The sequence below is a fragment of the Pseudophryne corroboree genome (assembly GCF_028390025.1).
Source record: "Pseudophryne corroboree isolate aPseCor3 chromosome 3 unlocalized genomic scaffold, aPseCor3.hap2 SUPER_3_unloc_35, whole genome shotgun sequence".
In the NCBI taxonomy this organism is placed as follows: Eukaryota; Metazoa; Chordata; class Amphibia; order Anura; family Myobatrachidae; genus Pseudophryne; species Pseudophryne corroboree.
This window is the reverse complement of record NW_026967525.1, coordinates 46834-67173: the sequence shown is the minus strand read 5'-3', so window position 1 is coordinate 67173 and position 20340 is coordinate 46834. Positions and strand designations below refer to the sequence as shown.

Below are 20340 nucleotides of genomic sequence, written 5' to 3'. Positions count from 1 at the left end.
TACCTGAAAAGGGCCATCTGTCGGAGGGATATGGGATGGCTATGTCGGTATTGCCTTTCCGATATTCTTCCTCAAGCAGGTGAGACATGTCATTGCTCTTTTACCCGCATGGGAAGAAAATCCTGGGGCGCACCAATAAGCTCTTACCAACTTACACATTCCTTCTTTGCCTAGATGAGTCAGCCCATGTGCCGCTTCCGCTAGACTTGGAAGGTATGCTCTGGGTGCCACTGGCTTACCCTGTCCATCTGTCCAGAGTCCTGAGGACTCCTGGCCATATCATTTTGACCTCCAAACTGCCTTTTCCTGTGGGGAACACAAGTTTTGCATTTCACACAATTTCTGTGTGTTTACAGTATTAAATACCATCAGTTGTGTGATGTCTGTATGTATGGGGGTACCGGCTGCTGATTTAGCAGCTTCGTCTGCTCGGCTGTTACCAAGTGATACCGGGTCTTGGCTATATGTGTGAGCTTTACACTTGATAACAGCCACTCTGTCGGGTTCCTGTATCGCTGTTAGAAGTCTTTTGATGTGGGCTGCATGCGCTACGGGTGTGCCAGCTGCCGTCATGAAATTTCTGAGGCGCCATAGGGCCCCGAAATCATGGACTACTCCGAAGGCGTACCTAGAATCTGTGTAGATATTGGCTGACTTTCCCTTAGCCAATTCGCATGCTCTGGTTAGGGCAACCAGTTCAGCAACTTGTGCTGAGTGTGGTGGGCCTAGCGGTTCTGCTTCTATGGTACTTTGGTCATCTACGACTGCGTATCCAGTACACAAGTCTCCCGAGTCTGTCTGTCTGTGACAACTACCGTCAGTGTAGAAAGTAAAATCTACATCTTCCAGTGGGTTGTCACTGATGTCAGGCCTTGCCGTGAAATTTTGGGTCAAATATTCCATACAATCATGCATGTCATCTCCTGTACTAAATCCTCCTTCACCATCACTCTCATCCTCCACCCTTTGTGGCTGTCCAGGCACACCTGGGAAATATGTTGCAGGATTTAGTGCGCTGCATCTCTTTATAGTAATGTTTCCCGGGGCCATTAATGCCAATTCCCATCTTGTAAACCGTGCTGATGAGACGTGTCTGGTTTGGGCAGAATTCAGCAAGGCTGACACTGCATCTAGCGTATGAATTGTGAGGTTGTGTCCTAGCACTACATCTTCGCTTTTCGTAACTAGCAATGCTATTGCTGCAACACTTCGCAAACATGTGGGGAGGGATCGCGCTACCGTATCTAGCTGAGCGCTATAGTAAGCTACCGGCCTGCTGGCATCACCATGCTTTTGGGTTAAAACACCTGCCGCGCACCCAGCACTCTCTGTTCCGTACAGCTCAAAGGGTTTCCCATAGTCTGGCATACCTAATGCCGGTGCCTGCGTTAGGCACTGTTTAAGTCTCTCAAATGCCATCTCAGATTCGTCTGTGTGCGAAATCCGATCAGGTTTGCTCGATGAGACCATCTCCTGCAAAGGTAGAGCCAGTATGGAAAAACCTGGGATCCAGTTACGGCAATACCCACACATTCCTAAAAACGTTCTAATCTGTTGCTGGGTTTGTGGCAGGGTCATGTCACGAATTGCTTGAATTCTATCAGCGGTAAGGTGTCTCAGTCCTTGTGTCAGACAGTGTCCCAAATACTTCACCCTGGTCTGGCATAATTGTAACTTATCTTTGGAAACCTTGTGTCCGGTGTCTGAAAGATGAAACAGGAGTTGTTTCGTATCTCTCAGAGACGCTTCCAGTGAATCTGAACACAGCAGTAAATCATCCACATACTGTATCAATATTGATCCACTCTCAGGATGGAAAGACTGTAAACAGTCATGCAAGGCCTGTGAAAAAATAATTGGACTGTCAATGAAACCTTGTGGTAAGCGAGTCCAGGTGTATTGAATTCCTCTGTATGTAAATGCGAATAAGTATTGACTGTCAGGGTGCAGAGGTACCGAGAAGAATGCGGAGCAGAGGTCAATTACAGTGAAAAATTTGGCAGTGGGAGGGATTTGCATAAGGATAACAGCTGGATTTGGCACTACAGGGAATTGACTCTCAACTATTTTGTTGATCCCCCTTAGATCCTGCACTAATCTGTAACCCCTCCCCACACTCTTTTTAACAGGGAAGATGGGACTATTGGCAGTGCTTGACGTCCTTACCAGAATGCCCTGTTGTAGCAAGAGCTCTATTACAGGGTAAACTCCTAACTCCACCTCTGGCTTCAGGGGGTATTGTGGGATTTTTGGAGCTATCCTACCATCTTTTACTTGCACAACTACTGGGGCTACGTTTGCCATTAATCCAGTGTCTTGTCCATCCTTGGTCCAAAGTGACTCCGGTATCTGGGAAGTCATTTCTTCTACCTTGGACGGACACCTATTTACAATAACAGTGTGTGACATTAATCTTGTTGGGGAGTCTAGCATATCTTGTGCTTCCTGAGCGTGGTTTTCGGATATGTCCAAGAACACACCTTCAGGAGTACAATATATGACGCATCCCATTTTGCACAGTAAATCTCTTCCTAGGAGATTAGTCGGAGCCGATGCAGCCAGCAGAAAAGAATGCTTGGTATGCAAAGGCCCTATCGTAATCTCTGCTGGTTTGCTTAAAGGATATTGTCGTACTACTCCTGTTACTCCCATGGCTGGAATTGTTTTACCAGTGGTTCTCATGCCCACGGTCGAATTTATCACTGACTTGGCCGCCCCCGTATCTACAAGGAAATGTAGAGATTTTCCAGCTACATCAATTGTGACCTCGGGTTCACTTCCAAGGCTCGCAATTAATTTCACTGGCTGCAGATTACAGGTGTGGCCCCACGCCTATGGTGCGTGGTGACCTCCCTGCATCGCACTGGCAGCTATTACCTGTGAAGGGGGTAAATGGGAACTACCAGAGACTTGTCAGTCTCTTCTTGGGGGATACCTTCTTGTTTCCCCTGCGTGTGGCTCATAACTCCGTCTCTGCGATCCTTGATCCCAATCTCGTATGTCATGTCGTTGTCTAGAGCAGTGGTTCCCAAACTTCGGTGAGTCACGGCACCCTGGAGTGTCAGATTTTTTTTTCACGGCACCCCTAGGCCACAAGTTTCTTATTGAGAAATTTAGAAAAAAATATTAGATTAAGTAAATTATGTTTATATGTCATCCTTAGGGTCAGTTATGTGGTGAGGAACAAGATTTGCTTCTGTTTGTCCACATATTTTATAACTGGAAGCCATCAGCACTGGTTTTGCCTATTAAATTGACAATAAATAGTTTGAATTGGTCCTTGACCACCAACCTGAGGCACCCCTGCAAGTGTCCCGCGGCACCCCAGGGTGCCACGGCACACAGTTTGGGAACCACTGGTCTAGAGTTTTTATATGCATTGTGTGAGTTACTGGTGCAGTTACGTGCAAAATGTCCTTCCCTGTTACAATTGTAACATTTTACCATATGCGGCTTACCACCAGGGGTCTGAGATTTAGACTGACGCGGCCTTGTAAGGGCTTGGATACTTATAGCCATCAGTTTATCACCCTGTGACTACCTGCGTCTTGTGATGTTCCTGTCGTGCCCAACAGCAGTCTCTCTTAAGGCGGCCACCGACATACCTCTCCAGTTAGGTTGAGTGGTTTGTACCCTATTTCTTAATACCTCCTTTAAACCGTCCATCAAGACGGACACCGCTACCTCTCTATGGTGTACATTTTCCTCAATGTCCATGATCCCAGTATATTTAGCCATTTCCTCCAGTGCCCGGTGGAAATAGTCAGAGGCAGTTTCCCCTTCCATTTGTTTGATGGAGAAAATTTTGTTCCATTTTACCACAAGCTGGGAAGTATACTCCCAACTGCAGATTGATTCTGGTTACATTATCTTGATTATACTCATCCGTAAGTGGTACCTCTTCATCTAATTTACAGTCAGCTATAAATTTTACAGGGTCAATACTGGAGGGCAGGCATGCCCGCAGTAGTGTCCGCCAATCTTTGTTGTTAGGTTCAGTGGAGTTACCCAGGTCCTTAATGAACCTCTGACATGCGGCTAAATCTTTTCTGGGATCAGGAAATTCAGACAAAATTGTTCTTAATTCTGCTCGGGACCAGGTACAGTGCATTGCAATATTCCTGATGGGTGTGACCCCACTTGTGTCGGTCTTCCCATTGGGGACCGCTATCACTCTAACAGAATTAAGATTAATTACTTCACTCTGGGTTGATTCTACGGTGTGTGGTGCAACAGTTTCAGCATATTGTACAGTGCCGTACTTACCTTTAGACACAACCTCACCTGTCCCTGAACTATGGGCCCTTGATACCACTCTTACTGGTTGGGCCGTGCCCACTGGAGTATCGTTTATGGTGGCCGCTAGAGAGAGAGCTGAAATCGTAGTGGGCTCATCTTCCTGGTCGCATTCCTGGGGGAAGTTTAAAATGGGATACAACTTGCATGGGTTAGCGTTGGTATCAACATTTGCATTAACTTTTATCTTAATCTTATCACTACTACATTGGTTAAGTGCACCCTTATCGTACACCCGCATGCCATTCTCTGCAGCCACTTTGTCCCCTACTATATACGGTGGTGGTGCCGTTGCTATCAGACTTCTACCAGGATTTGAATTTGCTTTCTGAGCTAATTCCTGTTGTATTTCACTTTCCTGTTGCCATATCTGTATACAATCATAATGTCTAATCCTCTGCTTTGCAGATTTTATTAGACCTATCCTTTTTCTTAGGTTTTGCAATACCTCAGGGTTCAAACTGCCTACCCGGGGAAACTGCTCCCCATCATCCTCTGTCATTCGTTCCCATTCTTTGCATAATTCCTGTGTGTGTGATCCGTATTTTTCACACATTATATACCGTGCTGACCCTTTGGGCCAACAAATACCAACGTGAACCCTTGTTGGACGTCCCTTCTTTGAGCAACTGGCCCCCATCGTTTGCAGATATTGCTGTCTCAGCGAATTCTAGCAAAACAAACCAAGTTGCCCGCGGTAAGGCGACGGTGAAAGTTCAACTAGTGCCTTCACTCACTTTACGCCCCAATTGGCCAGTACGAGTTCCAGCAATGTGCCCACCACTGGTCGTACCCAATTCGCGGGATCTTTTTGTAACCTCTATTTACTGAGGCGTGTGGGAGTATGCTACCCTCCCCAGTAAGTATTGGTTGTTGGAGATTCCCTGAGTGAACAGCGAAACTCCCTTAAAATAACAAAAACCTACACAAATCACGTTAGAATGTACAAATAGCGTTTATGATCCCACAGTAAAATTTTAATGGGTATCAAGGTAACAAACTAATGCACACAATTACGTGCGGTACAGTCGCACTGCGCAAAAGTAACTTAATATTTATACGCTGTACGACCAACGGAATCGGTTGTTTAGGCTGCAAAACCTTCAGCCGGAGCTCAACTTGTGTCTATATGGGTACTACGCAAAACCCCCCGGACTGCGCTTAAACCTTCGCAGTCCTTTTGTCTGCGGATACTACTTGCTCCTTTTACCTTATATAATGTTAACGCGGGCAAGCCAGTCCCACGCCACCAAGTGTCCACTCACCTGATGTGGTCTCCGACGGGATCCTGATTTCTGGGTTCACAAAATAATACCTTTATTTCCACACTCACCCCTGTTTATTCATATACACTCTAATCTTTCTGTACAGAAATTTCTTTCATACAGGCAGTAGTCCAATCCCTGGGTTTTGCAATAGAAAAAGGTTCTCTTTTAACTAAACTTTTTGGAAACTGAACAAACCTGTGCTATTATTAGGTGGCTATACTATACCGCCCACACTAAAACAATGTTATTGTGTGATTTGAGTCTCGGTGGGCGTATCTGTACGCTCCGTTGCGTAAACACGCCACGTGCGTATGCCTTTGCGTCACGTATGTGATCTCGCACTTTGCCCGAGACACGTATGCACAAAGTTCAGATATGCCCACAGCGACACAACTAACACGCTTCTATAAATGTAAACGATGTTCAACTGTAATCGCTTACCGTACACCACACAGTATCTGCTATGCTGTGTGCGTGTCCTTTACAATTATTCCCTTAAAAATTATCCTTTATAATCTCAACTAAATAGCACCAGATTTCCTCAGCACGTGTCTAATCGATTCTAATGGCAACAAGAGAATGAGATGCAACAATATACAAATGAAAAGAAATGCAGGTGCGTGCGTGCGTGTGTACGCAAAACAGAAATAAACAGTTTTAAAAGACAATAGCGTATTGTTCTTACCTTCCGGTTCCGGATTCCACCAGCACCCCTACAGCGTAGCGTAACAGACGCTTATCTAGTCAGCACCACTGTATCCCTCACCACCAATACGGATACGAAAGGATACTGCTTTCCCGCCCTTTGCTGACAGATAAAGTCTGTGTTCGCTAGTGCGGATGTGTGGAGGACGGACGAGGCCCCAATTGATAAAGCTGATTCTATACCTTATAACACAAGCTATTTACTGTATATCGTGAAGCCGTAATGGCCGCTGAACCTCGTGCACGTGCTACGCACTCCGTACGCTATTTGCGTATGAAGACCTCGCACGTGGTACGCAAGTTACGTACACACGCTGCGCTGGGTGTACGGAATACACACAGCGAGCGTACACACAGATGATAACCTTTTAAACCTTACACAGAGTATGATTATACTATAATTCTTAGTGTTGAGATACTGTAAAGATATAACGCTGCTTAACCTTGTTATTTCAAAAGCTGCTTGAGCGATTGAGACGCTCCGAATACCCTCAGCAATGTAATAAACACACAATACCTTGCTAAGGCTCCAAAACCTTTACTAACGAGATTAGTTATATCAAAAGGGGAAACACAGTTAACATTTCATACACTACAGGCTAACATTAATATCTAACAGAATAACTACACATGAATATACAATAGCGTCACAATCGCAAACACAAATACATAGACTAAGAATGAATGGCTAACATTGAACGGGTAACAAAGTGGCCACAGAGAAACATACCATACGGGGAACACTCGCCAGCGCAACCGGATCCAGTCCTCCAATTATCAGAGATAAATGTTGATGAGAGAGAGTACTGGCCGGTCTGGGGATAGTGGCCTTTATATACACAACATACAGTACACTACAAAGGGCCCTACAATCTTATTGTTCATTGGACACAGGAATGTCTCTCTGCACTGTAACAAAAGGTCATAGGTGGATTTGAACAGGTGGGCTGTGACTATTACAAACTGCTCAGGTGGGAGGGAATCTCAGGATTCCCACCGCATGGATAATGAACCTCAAATATAGTAAATGTCCAGAAACTACTAATAGATATAACTATACGCAGGAGCGATTAATCTTTACCTAACCAACACCGGATTGTTACTTATAAAATACTCTTCGGTTAGGTACCAGACACCACTGTTCAACCTTTGTCAGACCCTTTGTATCATGAAAAGAGGGATTCCCAAGTCCATGAACCAGTCATATTAAACAAACTTACAGTTATTATTTAGGGGAACATTACCTATAAAACATACTATTTGGATTTGTTATGTAACGATTGAGTCGCCCACTAGACGCACACAAACTCTACCGTAAATGCACATACCACGCGCCCGAGCGCACGGCCGTGGAGGCGCCGGCACGCAACTGCGAATATGCGCACGCACGGGAGAGAATGTGCAGCAGGCAAGCGCATGGGGTGAATATATGGCAACGTGTAGCATGATATTTTTCCGACTATGACACTTGTCTTCACATAAACGTTCTGGAGTTAAGAGCCATTTACAACGGCCTTCTACAAGCGGAACATCTTCTTCAAGATCTACCCATACAGATCCAGTTGGACAATGTAACAGCAGTAGCGTACGTAAACAGTCAGGCAACTGGGAAGCAGACTTCCTCAGCAGACCAGATCTCCATCCAGGAGAGTGGGGCCTCCACCAAGAAGTCTTTGCAGAGGTGACAAGTCGTTGGGGAGTTTCCTCAAGTAGACGTGATGGCATCTCGTCTCAACAAGAAGCTTCAGAGATATTGTTCCAGGTCGAGGGACCCTCAAGCAATAGCAGTGGATGCACTGGTGACACCGTGGGTGTTTCAGTCGGTGTATGTATTCCCTCCACTTTCTCTCATTCCAACAGTTCTAAAGATCATAAGAAGAACAAAGATTCGAGCAATCCTCATTATCCCAGACTGGCCAAGGAGGGCTTGGTATCCAGATCTTCAGGAATTACTCATAGGAGATCCCTGGCCTCTTCCTTTGCGCAGGGGCCGTGCGTGTATGAAGACTTGCCGCTGCTACGTTTGATGGCATGGCTGTTGAACGCCGGATCCTAGCCCGAAAGGGTATTACCAGAGAAGTCCTTCCCACACTTATTCAGGCCAGGAAAGGAGTAACGTCAAAACATTACCACCGTATTTGGAGAAAATATGTTTTTTGGTGTGAATCCAAGACGGCTCCAATGGAAGAGTTTCAGCCATTTTCTACAGGCAGGTGTGGATGCGGGCCTAAAATTTGGCTCAATTAAGATACAGATTTCAGCCTATCAGTTTTCTTTCAGAAACAATTGGCTTCCTTTCCAGAAGTTCAGTCCTTCGTGAAAGGAGTTTTGCACATCCAACCTCCATTTGTGCCTCCAGTGGCACCAAGGGACCTTAACGTGGTGTTGTGGTTCCTTCAATCACATTGGTTTGAACCTTCACAGAAGGTGGAGTTGAAATTCCTCACTTGTAAAGTGGCCATTCTGTTGGCCTTGGCATCCGCTGGGCGGGTGTCTGAGTTAGCGGCCTGGTCTCACAAGAGATTTTATTTGATCTTCCATGAAGATAGAGCAAAGTTGAGGACTCGTCAGCAATTTCTGCCGAAGGTGGTTTCCTCCTTCCACATGAACCAATCTATTGTGGTGCCAGTGGCTACTGACACCTTAGCTGAGTCAATGTCTCTGGATGTGGTCAGAGCTTTGAAGGTTTATGTCACCAGATCGGCTCGGATTAGGAAAACAGAGGCTCTGTTTGTCCTATATGCGCCCAATAAGTTTGGGTGTCCTGCTTCTAAGCAGACCATTGCACTCTGGATCTGTGGTACGATTCAGCATGCTCATTCCACGGCTGGACTACCGATAGCGGAATCGGTGAATGCCCATTCTACTAGAAAGGTGGGCTCGTTCTGGGTGGCTTCCCGGGGGGTCTCGGCGTTACAACTTTGCCTAGCAGCTACTTGGTGAGGGTCAAACACTTTTGCTAAGTTTACAAGTTTGATACCTTGGTCGATAAAAACCTCAAGTTTTGGTCAATCGGTGCTGCAGAGTCATCCGCACTCTCCTGCCCGTACTGGAGCTTTGGTATAACCCCATGGTACAGAAGTGGACCCCAGCATCCTCTACGGACTAAGAGAAAAGGATTTACCGGTAGGTATTAAAATCCTATTATTATTATTATTATAATTACTATTATTATTATACAGGGTGAGCAGCCTGTGTTGTCCTGTTAGTAGTATTATACAAGGGGCGCGGCCTGTGGTGTCTGGTTACTATAGCAGCAGAGTAATAATAACAGTAATGAGTGGTCACCCTCCGCTGTACACCCAGATTTCCTACTTTAGTTCCTCTCTCCCCACATCTACACTCCGTACTCTCCTGTGTACTCTCCCCTGGTTATCCTGGTCGCCCTGGATAAGGTCACCAGCCAATAGGCTGATGATTATTGGTTGTTGTGGACGTGGTCAACATGGTAAGAAAGTCGACAGTGAAAAGTCCAACGCATGACAGGTCGACAGATGAATAAGTTGACATTACATTTTTTTATGTTTTTGGTGACGTTTTTGCCGTAACATGACCAGGAACCCCAATTAGTGGATTGCGTCACATTGCGTGGCTCGCTTTGCTTGCCAGGTAACTATTCCCAATCATGTGTCGACATGTCCAGTGTCAACTTTTTTTTTACTGTATTACTTGTGGGAATAGTTCCTTTTTAGTCGGCATGCCGACTGTTGGGATTTTCAGGATGCAGGAGGAGGTATTGTGACCGGCGGTCACATGACTACATCCCATAATCACAAGTCTACTATGATTTTCTGGAATAAATTTAATAGAATAGTCCAACATCCCTAATTCTCGTGTTTTGTAAATGATTCATGTGGAGCAACTTGCACCAGAAGTGTATCTGGGAGGAATAAGACCCCGGCAAGGAGAGTAGCATTGGTGTAACATTATACAGTACAGCCATATGGAGCTGGGTCACAGGAACCTCTGAGAGATGCCGGCCAGGGCTCTGAGATTCACTCAGGATGAACACGGACAAGAGTCACAAGACTGAGAAGATAATTAATATCACCCTGGAGATCATCTACCTACTGACTGGGGAGGTGAGGGGATCTGGGAGGGTCACAGTGACGTCACTTATATCTATAGTAATAATTCAGCGACATCACTGGGGGAGGAGAGGGGATCTGGTTGCATCACAGTGACATCATATATCTATAGTAATAATACAGGGACATGACTGGGGGAGGTGAGGGGATCTGGGAGCAACACTGACATCACACATATAAAAAATATATGTATATAGTAATAATACAGAGACATGACTGGGGAGGTGTGGGGATCTGGGAGCGTTACAGTGACATCACATATCTATAGTAATAATACAGGGACACGGGTGAGGGGGTCTGGGTGCGTCACAGTGACATCACTTATATCTATAGTAATAATACATGGAAATGACTGGGGAGGTGAGGGGATCTGGGAGTGTTACTGTGACATCACTTATCTACAGTAATAATACAGGAACATGACTGGGGAGGTGAAGATTTCTGGGAGTGTCACAGTGACATCATATATCTATAGTGATAATACAGGGACATGACTGGGGGAGGTGATGGGATCTGGGAGCGTCACAGTGACATATACATATATATAGTAGAGATGAGTGGGTTCGGTTTTACTCGGTTCTCAAAACGGCATCTTATTGGCTCACGGACGTCACTTATTTTGGATAGCCAATAAGAAATCTCCGGATAAAACCGAACTGGCGTTAATTCTGGCTTTACATCCGAAACCGCTCATCTCTAATATATAGTAATAATACAGGGACATGACTGGGGAGGTGAGGGGATCTGGGAGTATCACAGTGACATTGCTTATATCTATAGTAATAATAATACAGTGACATGGCTGGGGGGATCAGGGAGCGTCACAGTGATATCTCTAATATCTATAGTAATAATACAGGGACATGACTGGGGAGGTGAGGGGATCTGGGAGTGTCACAGTGATGTCGCTTATAGCTATAGTAATAATACAAGGACATAACTGGGTAGGTGAGGGTATCTGGGAGTGTCATATCAATTGTAATAATAGAGGGACATGACATATCTGTAGTTACAGCTGTAACCAGGGAGCCGATAGCCTCTGTGACTGGACGCTTCCGACGCCCTCACCGACTCGCGTCCGCAGTCACAGAACAGGTATGGGTCACACGGGACCTGGCCAATTAGGGGATTCCAGCTTACTATCAGTAACCATCTTTTACTGATTCCACCAACTGTGCAGTGGGCAGGTTCTACAGTACCAGTCAAAAGTTTGGACACACCTTCTCATTCAATGGCTTTTGTGTATTTAAATTATTTTCTACATTGTAGAATAATTCTGAAGACATCAAAACTATGAGAGAACACATATGAAATTATGTTGTAAACAAAAAAGTGTTAAACAAATCCAATTATGTTTTATATTTTAGATTCCTCAAAGAAGCCCCCTTTTTGCTTTGATGACAGCTTTGCACACTCTTGGCATTCTCTCAATCAGCTTCATGAGGTAGTCTCCTGGAATGGTCCAATGATTTACTACTGCTGAAAAATGTACTGATGAAACTAAGCAAAGTATTTTGGAATAGAACCATGTTTGATAGCTATCAGAGTAATAAACTGACTCCTAGAGGGCTAAGACCTAATGTTTTTCCAACCTTTGACCGTGAAGAAAGGATGGGAAACTGTTTTACTGGAATGTTCTGAGATCCTTATTAAGATACTGATTAAACATCATGATAGTAAAATAAAACAGTATACGGAGGAAATCTCCACTAATGGAGAGAAATTGAAACAACATGATGGTTTGGAGCAATTCCAAAATACATGTATGAAATATAAACATGAGGTTGAGGTAGCAGAGAAAAATATAATTGAACGAAAACAACAGAAATTCTTAAGAGACAAGAATGACTATCTCAACGGTACCATCTTCAGATGGAACATAAATAAGACATACAGGAATACAATGAGGGAAAAGGTTTCTCTACATCAGAGGTAGAGACATCTGAAAGTGAAATGTCAGATCAGTCAACAGTAAGTAATCAGAGATGTTCACAACATTTTTTAGGGGCAGGTCCGAGTGGATAACCAGATACAGGAGCCCAAAGAGAACAAGAAGGGGACTCAATAATAAAAAATCATAGAGAGAGAGAGAGGAGACTTCGGAAGAAACCCACAGCGGAAGTACAACGCCTTCAGGAGATAACTCCAGAGGACACTAAGAAAATCATCAATATCAGTGACAGAATTTTAAATGAGCATCATAAAAGTGTGCTTTCCAAAGGACTGTCATTTCCCCCCACTAAAAATATGGATAGATTTATAGTGGAAAAGGACCTGAACCTCTTAACAAGGAAGATTATGTTGAGGAAATTTTACCACAATAGGGAAAATGATGCCACAACTACTGATATAGGAGAGATTGAAGTAGATGCCATTAGAGCATTGGGAGATCTGCTACAGAAAAATGATGAATATCAAGGAACATGTTCCGAGAACTATCGTGATATGAGTCTAAGAAAGAAATCAACTTTCTTCCCGAACATTAATATTTGTCCACAAGTTAAAATTTACATGGATTTAGTATCCAAGGATTTGGACAATCTTTATAGTGAAGGGAAGAAAATACTGTATCCCAACCTAACGAAATATGAACGGAAAGCTCTGCAGGATATTGAAAAATGGGACGATGTAGAAATCAAATCATCTGATAAGGGTGGTGATGTTGTAATTTGGAGGAAAGATTACTACCTTGAGTAAATAATGAGGCAATTGAATGGTACATCATGCTATCAAAAATTAATTTTCAATCCCACAGCAAACTTCTTGAAGTGTTATTTACAGCTGATCGAAAAGAGTTATGCCGAAGGAATTATTACTAAGAGGGAAAAATAATTTTTATGGGTGGAGAACCCCAAGGTACCAACCTTCTATGTCCTGCTCAAAATACATAAAAATCCTGACAAACAACCCGGAAGACCTATGGTGTCGGGTATGGGAGGCCTTGCTGAAAAGGTAAGTGTGTTTGTGGCTAAACAAGTCAGAAAGTTTGTTACTGAATTGCCATCTTAGACAAGGGACACCTTGGACATATTGGCCAAAATAGAAAATCTGACAGTAACATCAGACACATGGCTCTGTACATGCGACGTTGAGTCGCTATATACAAGTATTAATCATGAGAGAGGACTTTGAGCTGTTGAACATTTTCTCAGTATGAGGAATATAAGCAAACTTGACGAATTTACAATTAAACTTTTGGAATTCATTCTAACAAAAAATTATTTTGTTTTCAATGAGAGATTTTATCTCCAGACCCAGGGTACAGCGATGGGCAGTACATGTGCGCCTACGTACGCCAATCTGTACCTCGGGTGGTGGGAGCGTGAATTCGTCATTTTGGATAATAATGACATCTATACGAACCACATAACGGGGTGGTTTTGATATATAGATGACATCCTGATACTGTGGGAAGGAGAGAAGGAGCTCCTAATAGAATTCATCAACATCTTGAATCAAAATGAGTTAAATTTAAAGTTAACTTCAGAAATGAGTCAAACATCTATTACTTTCTTTTCTTGGATTTAGCTATTAAATTGAAGAAGATGGGGCAATTACTACTGATTTGTACAGAAAAGCAACTGCCACAAACAGTTCCCATCGTCCAGCAACAATACGAGGAGTCCCTAAGGGAGAATTTATAAGGATACGTCGTAACTGCTCAAGTAAAGAAAAATGTGAAAAGAGGGCAAAAGAACTGAAGGAAAGGCTTAAACTGAGGGGGATACAGTAATAAAAGCATCAAAACCAGCTCCAAAATAGCTGCAAATACAGATAGAAAATCTCTCATTCTCCCCAAAAAAGCAAGAGCTACAGGAGAACAACAACCGGAAATTAGATTCATGGGAACATTCTGTAATGAACACAGAGATACGAGACATCTTACAGAAACATTGCCATGTGGTAATCATGGATGCAGATATAAAAGTAACCTTGGGAGAAAAGGTGCACACAAGTTGGAGAAAGTCACCAAACATAAAAGATACTTTAGTACCCGGCCATTTCCTGCGAGATGGTAAACATCATAAAGACAAAAACATCACGAGGTGCTTTCCTTGTGGAGTATACAACACCTGCAAGTATATTCAACGGACAAAGAAGATTAAAGACCGCTATGGAAAACAAAGAAAGATACATGCTTATATCAACTGTAAATCAGTTGGAGTAGTGTATTGTGGGAAAAAATACATAGGAATGACAAGCAGGCAATTAAGGATACGCATCATGGAGCATATTAGAAACATCAGGAATATATCCATAGATCTCTGAGGAGAATCACAGGACCCCACAGTAGGATCAGGTAGGTGGAATTTAGGGTCTCCCAATATACCAAAGTGACTGTCACTGGGCTGATACTGAGGTGGGAGTGAAGCAAATTAGAGCAAGTAGGTGACACCGTGCTGCAGTGCAGGGGGCAGATCTGGGAGGAGCGTGTCCAATCTCAAATCTCATTTACTCTGTAAGAATAGAACTGCCCAGTACTTGTTGGGCTTCATGTAAAAGCAGCCTGTATTTACCCTGCATGCAATCACAAGTTTTGTCCAGATGCAAAGTTATATAATGTGCAGAGCAGCTGTGTGTGTCTCATACACTGATATTATACTGTTTCCTCTCAAGTAATTACATCAGGCATTACACTTTATATTCTCTGATCTATTTAGGGGGAACAGCTGACTGATATGAAAATAAATTATATAGACAGAGAAGAAGAAATGTATGTGACTGATAAGAAGCCAGAAGATATAGAGGGAGAAGAAGAGACGTATGTGACTGATATGAAGGCAGAAGATACAGAGGGAGAAGAAGAGACGTATGTGACTGATATGAAGGCAGAAGGTATAGAGGGAGAAGCAGAGACGTATGTGACTGATACGAAGGCAGAAGGTATAGAGGGAGAAGAAGAGACGTATGTGACTGATATGAAGGCAGAAGATATAGAGGGAGAAGAAGAGACGTATGTGACTGATATGAAGGCAGAAGATACAGAGGGAGAAGAAGAGACGTATGTGACTGATATGAAGGCAGAAGGTATAGAGGGAGAAGCAGAGACGTATGTGACTGATACGAAGGCAGAAGGTATAGAGGGAGAAGAAGAGACGTATGTGACTGATATGAAGGCAGAAGATATAGAGGGAGAAGAAGAGACGTATGTGACTGATATGAAGGCAGAAGATACAGAGGGAGAAGAAGAGACGTATGTGAGGGGTGATCAGCAGTGTAAGGAGGAGGAAATCCCTACAGATATCAGCACAGGTGAGTAATAAACACTAATTACAGAAGTCACATATTATCCTTACTCAGTCACTACAGCAATCTCTTATCCTACACCGTCCTCTATCAGTACAGACTAATGAGGGAAATGTATCTACCCAGTGAGGTAGCCAGGAGTCATCAGCCCCTATTATACTCCTGCTCTCCCCTCACATCATGTCACTGTGTGTTACCAGCCAGAGATCTGACCAGTCTCCTCTCCACACTCTCTGGTGTATCTCATACATCAGGAGCCATCCGCCCCTATTATACTCCTGCTCTCCCCCTCACATCATGTCACTGTGTGTTACCAGTCCAGAGTACTGACCAGTCTCCTCTCCACACTCTCTGGTGTATATCATACATCAGGAGCCATCAGCCCCTATTATACTCCTGCTCTCCCCCTCACATCATGTCACTGTGTGTTACCAGCCTTGAGATCTGACCAGTCTCCTCCCAACACTCTCTGGTGTATCTCATACATCAGGAGCAATCAGCCTCTATTATACTCCTGCTCTCCCCCTCACATCATGTCACTGTGTGTTACCAGTCCAGAGTACTGACCAGTCTCCTCCCCACACTCTCTGGTGTATCTCATACATCAGGAGCCATCAGCCCCTATTATACTCCTGCTCTCCCCCTCACATCATGTCACTGTGTGTTACCAGTCCAGAGTACTGACCAGTCTCCTCCCCACACTCTCTGGTGTATCTCATACATCAGGAGCCATCAGCCCCTATTATACTCCTGCTCCCTCCTCGCATCATGTCACTGTGTGTTACCAGCCCAGAGATCTGACCAGTCTCCTCCCCACACTCTCTGGTGTATCTCATACATCAGTACTGGAGGCGTCACTATAATGATCAAATAACTGGTCAGTGTGATGAGACCCCATGTGACATAGGTGGTCATTCCGAGTTGTTCGCTCTATATTTTTCTTCGCATCGCAGCGATTTTCCGCTAACTGCGCATGCGCAATGTCCGCACTGCGACTGCGCCAAGTAAATTTGCTCTGCAGTTAGGTATTTTACTCACGGTTTTTTCTTCGTTCTGGTGATCGGAGTGTGATTGACAGGAAGTGGGTGTTTCTGGGCGAAAACTGACCGTTTTATGGGTGTGTGCGAAAAAACGCTACCGTTTCTGGGAAAAACGCGGGAGTGGCTGGAGAAATGGGGGAGTGTCTGGGCGAACGCTGGGTGTGTTTGTGACGTCAAACCAGGAACGACAAGTAACTGATCGCAGATGCCGAGTAAGTCTGGAGCTACTCAGAAACTGCTAAGAGAGGTCTAATCGCAATATAGCGAATCCGTCGGTCGCAATTTTGATAAGCGAAGATTCACTCCCAGTAGGCGGCGGCTTAGCGTGTGCAAAGCTGCTAAAAGCAGCTTGCGAGCGAACAACTCGGAATGAGGGCCATTACCCATTATCTTCCTCGAGTAGTGTTAGTGGAGTGACTGATTTTCAGCATGATGTATCCTACACATCACAATACACACTTCACACAAACTGTATTTGTCTTATGTCCTAGAGGATACTGGGAACCATTTAGTACCGTGGGGTATAGACGGGTCCACTTGGAGCCATGGGCACTTTATTTGATAGTGTGCGCTGGCTCCTCCCTCTATGCCCCGCCTAACGGACTCTGTTTAGAAAATGTGCACGGAGGAGCCGGTCACGCTTATGGAAGCTCCTGAAGAGTTTTCTGCATTAATTTTATCTGTTATTTTCAGGCAGGACTAGGTGGCACCAGGCTGCCTTCTTCATGGGACTTAGGGGGATAATGGCCCAACCTCTTGAAGGATTAATGGTCCCAATCCCCGCTGATAGGACACTGGCTTCTGAGGGAAATATTTGCAAGTCCCACCACGGCGAGTGTACATTCCCGCAGCACGCTGCCACCCCTAACAGAGCCAGAAGAGTGAACAGTGGGGAGTACTAATCCAGCGTCCTGGTTAGCGGGTCGCCGGCCATTATGGCGGCATGAGGGTATGAAGACGCATGGTTTCTAACCGGGGCAGACTGCGTCTCCAAACTCAGTACACAGTGCAGATGCACAGCTTATGAGGGAGCGAACTGAGTCTCAGTAAACTGTACACAGTACCTACACTGGCAAACACAGACTTAAAACGGCTCTGACTCCATTTTAAGCACTAAATTACCTCAGCCAGTATATAAAAAAAGCGGGAAGACAGCTCGCCATTGCGGGGGCGGGGCTTCACTATGAGTGGATCCAGCAGCTCACCAGCGCCATTTTCCCTCTGCATTGGACACAGACGCTGACTAGACAGGGACACGCAGCTACTCCGGAGAGACTCCAGATTACCTCAGCGATACCAGGGGGTCATAACAGGGGGGAGCGATTATTAGTGTACTAACGACCCGCACGGCAGTGAAAATCTGCTAGCGAGTGACCAACTCGGAATGACCCCCTCAGTCCCCAAACCAGCATCTCAGACCACTACCATTTGTCTGCAAAAACGTACACTGGCCCATAACTTGCAGTCTGACTCTGATGATGATGGGTCAGACATGGAGGAGGGTGAGGCGGACTCAGAGGCGGGGATGCTGCTCTGTCACAGGGAATAGAGGCTCTTATAGAAGCTATCAGAGACGTTCTGCAAATTCCTGATAATGTGACAGAGAAGTGTGAGGAATCTTATTTTAATGTTAAAAAGAAATCCTCCGTCACTTTTCCTGCGTCAATGGAGCTAAATACCCTGTTTGAAGAAACGTGGGTTAACCATGATAGTAAATTTCAAATCCCTAAGAGGTTACTCTCATCCTTTGCTTTTCCTCCTGAGGATAGGAAAAAATGGGAAAATCCACCGATAGTGGATGCATCAGTATCTAGTCTGTTACGTAAAATAATGTTTCCTGTTCCTGGTGCAGCCTCCCTAAAAGACACGGCTGATCATAGAATTGAGACCACACTCAAATCCTTGTACACAGCTGCTTGGGTGGCCCAGAGACCCACTATAGCAGCGGTGGCCAACCAGTGGCTCTTCAGCCACATGCGGCTCTTTCTTTATTCAGATGTGGCTCCCAACACTCAAAATCACATGATCACAACGGATCCGGAAACTGCTGCACTCCAGCCAGACACGCAGCAGCACTACGGGCACTGAGAACTGAGGGAGCCAGATACATGAGGTAAGACACCCACCGGCAAACAGAGGACACATTTGGGGCTGCAGCAATGGCATGAGTTGTGGGAGCTGTAGTGACACATGAGGGTGGCCTGGAGTGACCCATGGGAGAGCTGGCTGGCGTAACACAGGAGGGTGCTTGTAGGAGTGACTCATGGGGAGCTGGTTGGAGTGACATAGGAGGATGGTAGCAGGAGTAACATGGGGGAGCTGGCTGGAGTGATACATTGGGGAGCTGAAGTGTATTTTGTGAATCTGACCTTTTCAATTATTTTATGTGGAAGTGGTTTTTTTAATGTATTTTATATTGGATCTGGCCTTTTCAATGTATTTTATACCAGGGGCGTGGTCTAGCAGGCACAAGGCCACACCCCATTTTTGCAAGTGCGCCTTCGGCGTACCTTTGATGTACCTAACTAGATTTTTTGGCTTTTTGTCTGTTACTGGTTGGCCACCCCTGCACTATAGCATGTGCTTGGATCACAAAAGCCATTGCTAAATAGTCAGGTAACCTAATTGAGGGGTTAGATTCCTTATCTAGGGGGGAAGTTGTTTTACTCTTGCAACATATACAGGACTCTGCGAACTTTATGGTGGAAGCCATAAAAGAAATAGGTTTGCTTAATGCATGCACCACTGCTATGGCAGTGTCAGCTACGCCAGTGGACTGCTGATGCGGATTCCAGGAAAGGCATGGAAGGCCTACCATTTACAGGTGAGGCCTTATTTGGAGATGAACTGGATAAATGGATCTCCAAAGCTGCTGCGGATAAGCCCACATATCTTCCTTCCACAGCTCCCCAGTCAGGAAGGCCTACTCAGCTTCCAATTTGCAGTCCTTTCGAACAGCCAAGTTTAAGGGAAAACCAGAGGTTCTTCTATAGCCACCAGAGGCGCTAGAGGTAAACCACGAAAACCAGCAACTGCAGGTTCACAGGAACAGAACTCAAGTTCTGCTTCCTCAAAGCCGTCAGCATGACGGTGGACCGCGATGCCTGGAAGACCAGCAGGTGGGAGCCAGACATAAATTTTTCAGTCACATCTGGACGACATCATGCCAGGATCCCTGGGTCATAGGATTTATCTCCCAGGGCTACAGACTGGAGTTTCAGGAGCTCCCACCTTACAGATTCTTCAAATCAGGCTTACCAGTTTCTCAGGAAGCAAGTATAACCTTACAGGACGCCATTCAGAAATTGGTACAGACTCAGGTCATTGTTCCAGTTCCACCTCATCTGCAAAACAAGGGATATTATTCCAACCTGTTTGTAGTACCGAAACCGGACGGTTCAGTAAGGCCATTTTTGAACCTCAAGTCATTGAACCAGTACTTACGGGTGATCAATTCAAGATGGAGTCTCTGAGAGCGGTGATCTCAGGTCTGGAGGAGGGGGAATTCCTAGTGTCTCTGGATATCAAGGATACGTACCTTCATATTCCAATCTGTCCGCCCCTCAGGCTTATCTATGGTTTGCACTGCAGGACTGTCACTTCCAGTTCCAGGCCCTGCCATTTGGTCTCTCCACGGCACAGAGGGTGTTCACCAAGGTGATGGCAGAGATGTTTCTATTACGTCCTTGAGGATGT

The 20340-nt window shown here is 44.9% G+C and overlaps 1 protein-coding gene across 1 annotated transcript in view; it reads left to right on the top strand.

Moving 5' to 3' along the window:
- The window catches only part of LOC134984096 (gastrula zinc finger protein XlCGF26.1-like), a 113086-nt gene that overhangs the window by 57625 nt on the left and 35121 nt on the right, over window positions 1–20340 (top strand). Inside the window, exon 2 of the mRNA XM_063949729.1 lies at window positions 15019–15610. Coding sequence (XP_063805799.1) covers window positions 15037–15610 — 574 coding nt within the window. The 5' untranslated portion in view covers window positions 15019–15036. The remainder of the gene's footprint in view (window positions 1–15018; window positions 15611–20340) is intronic.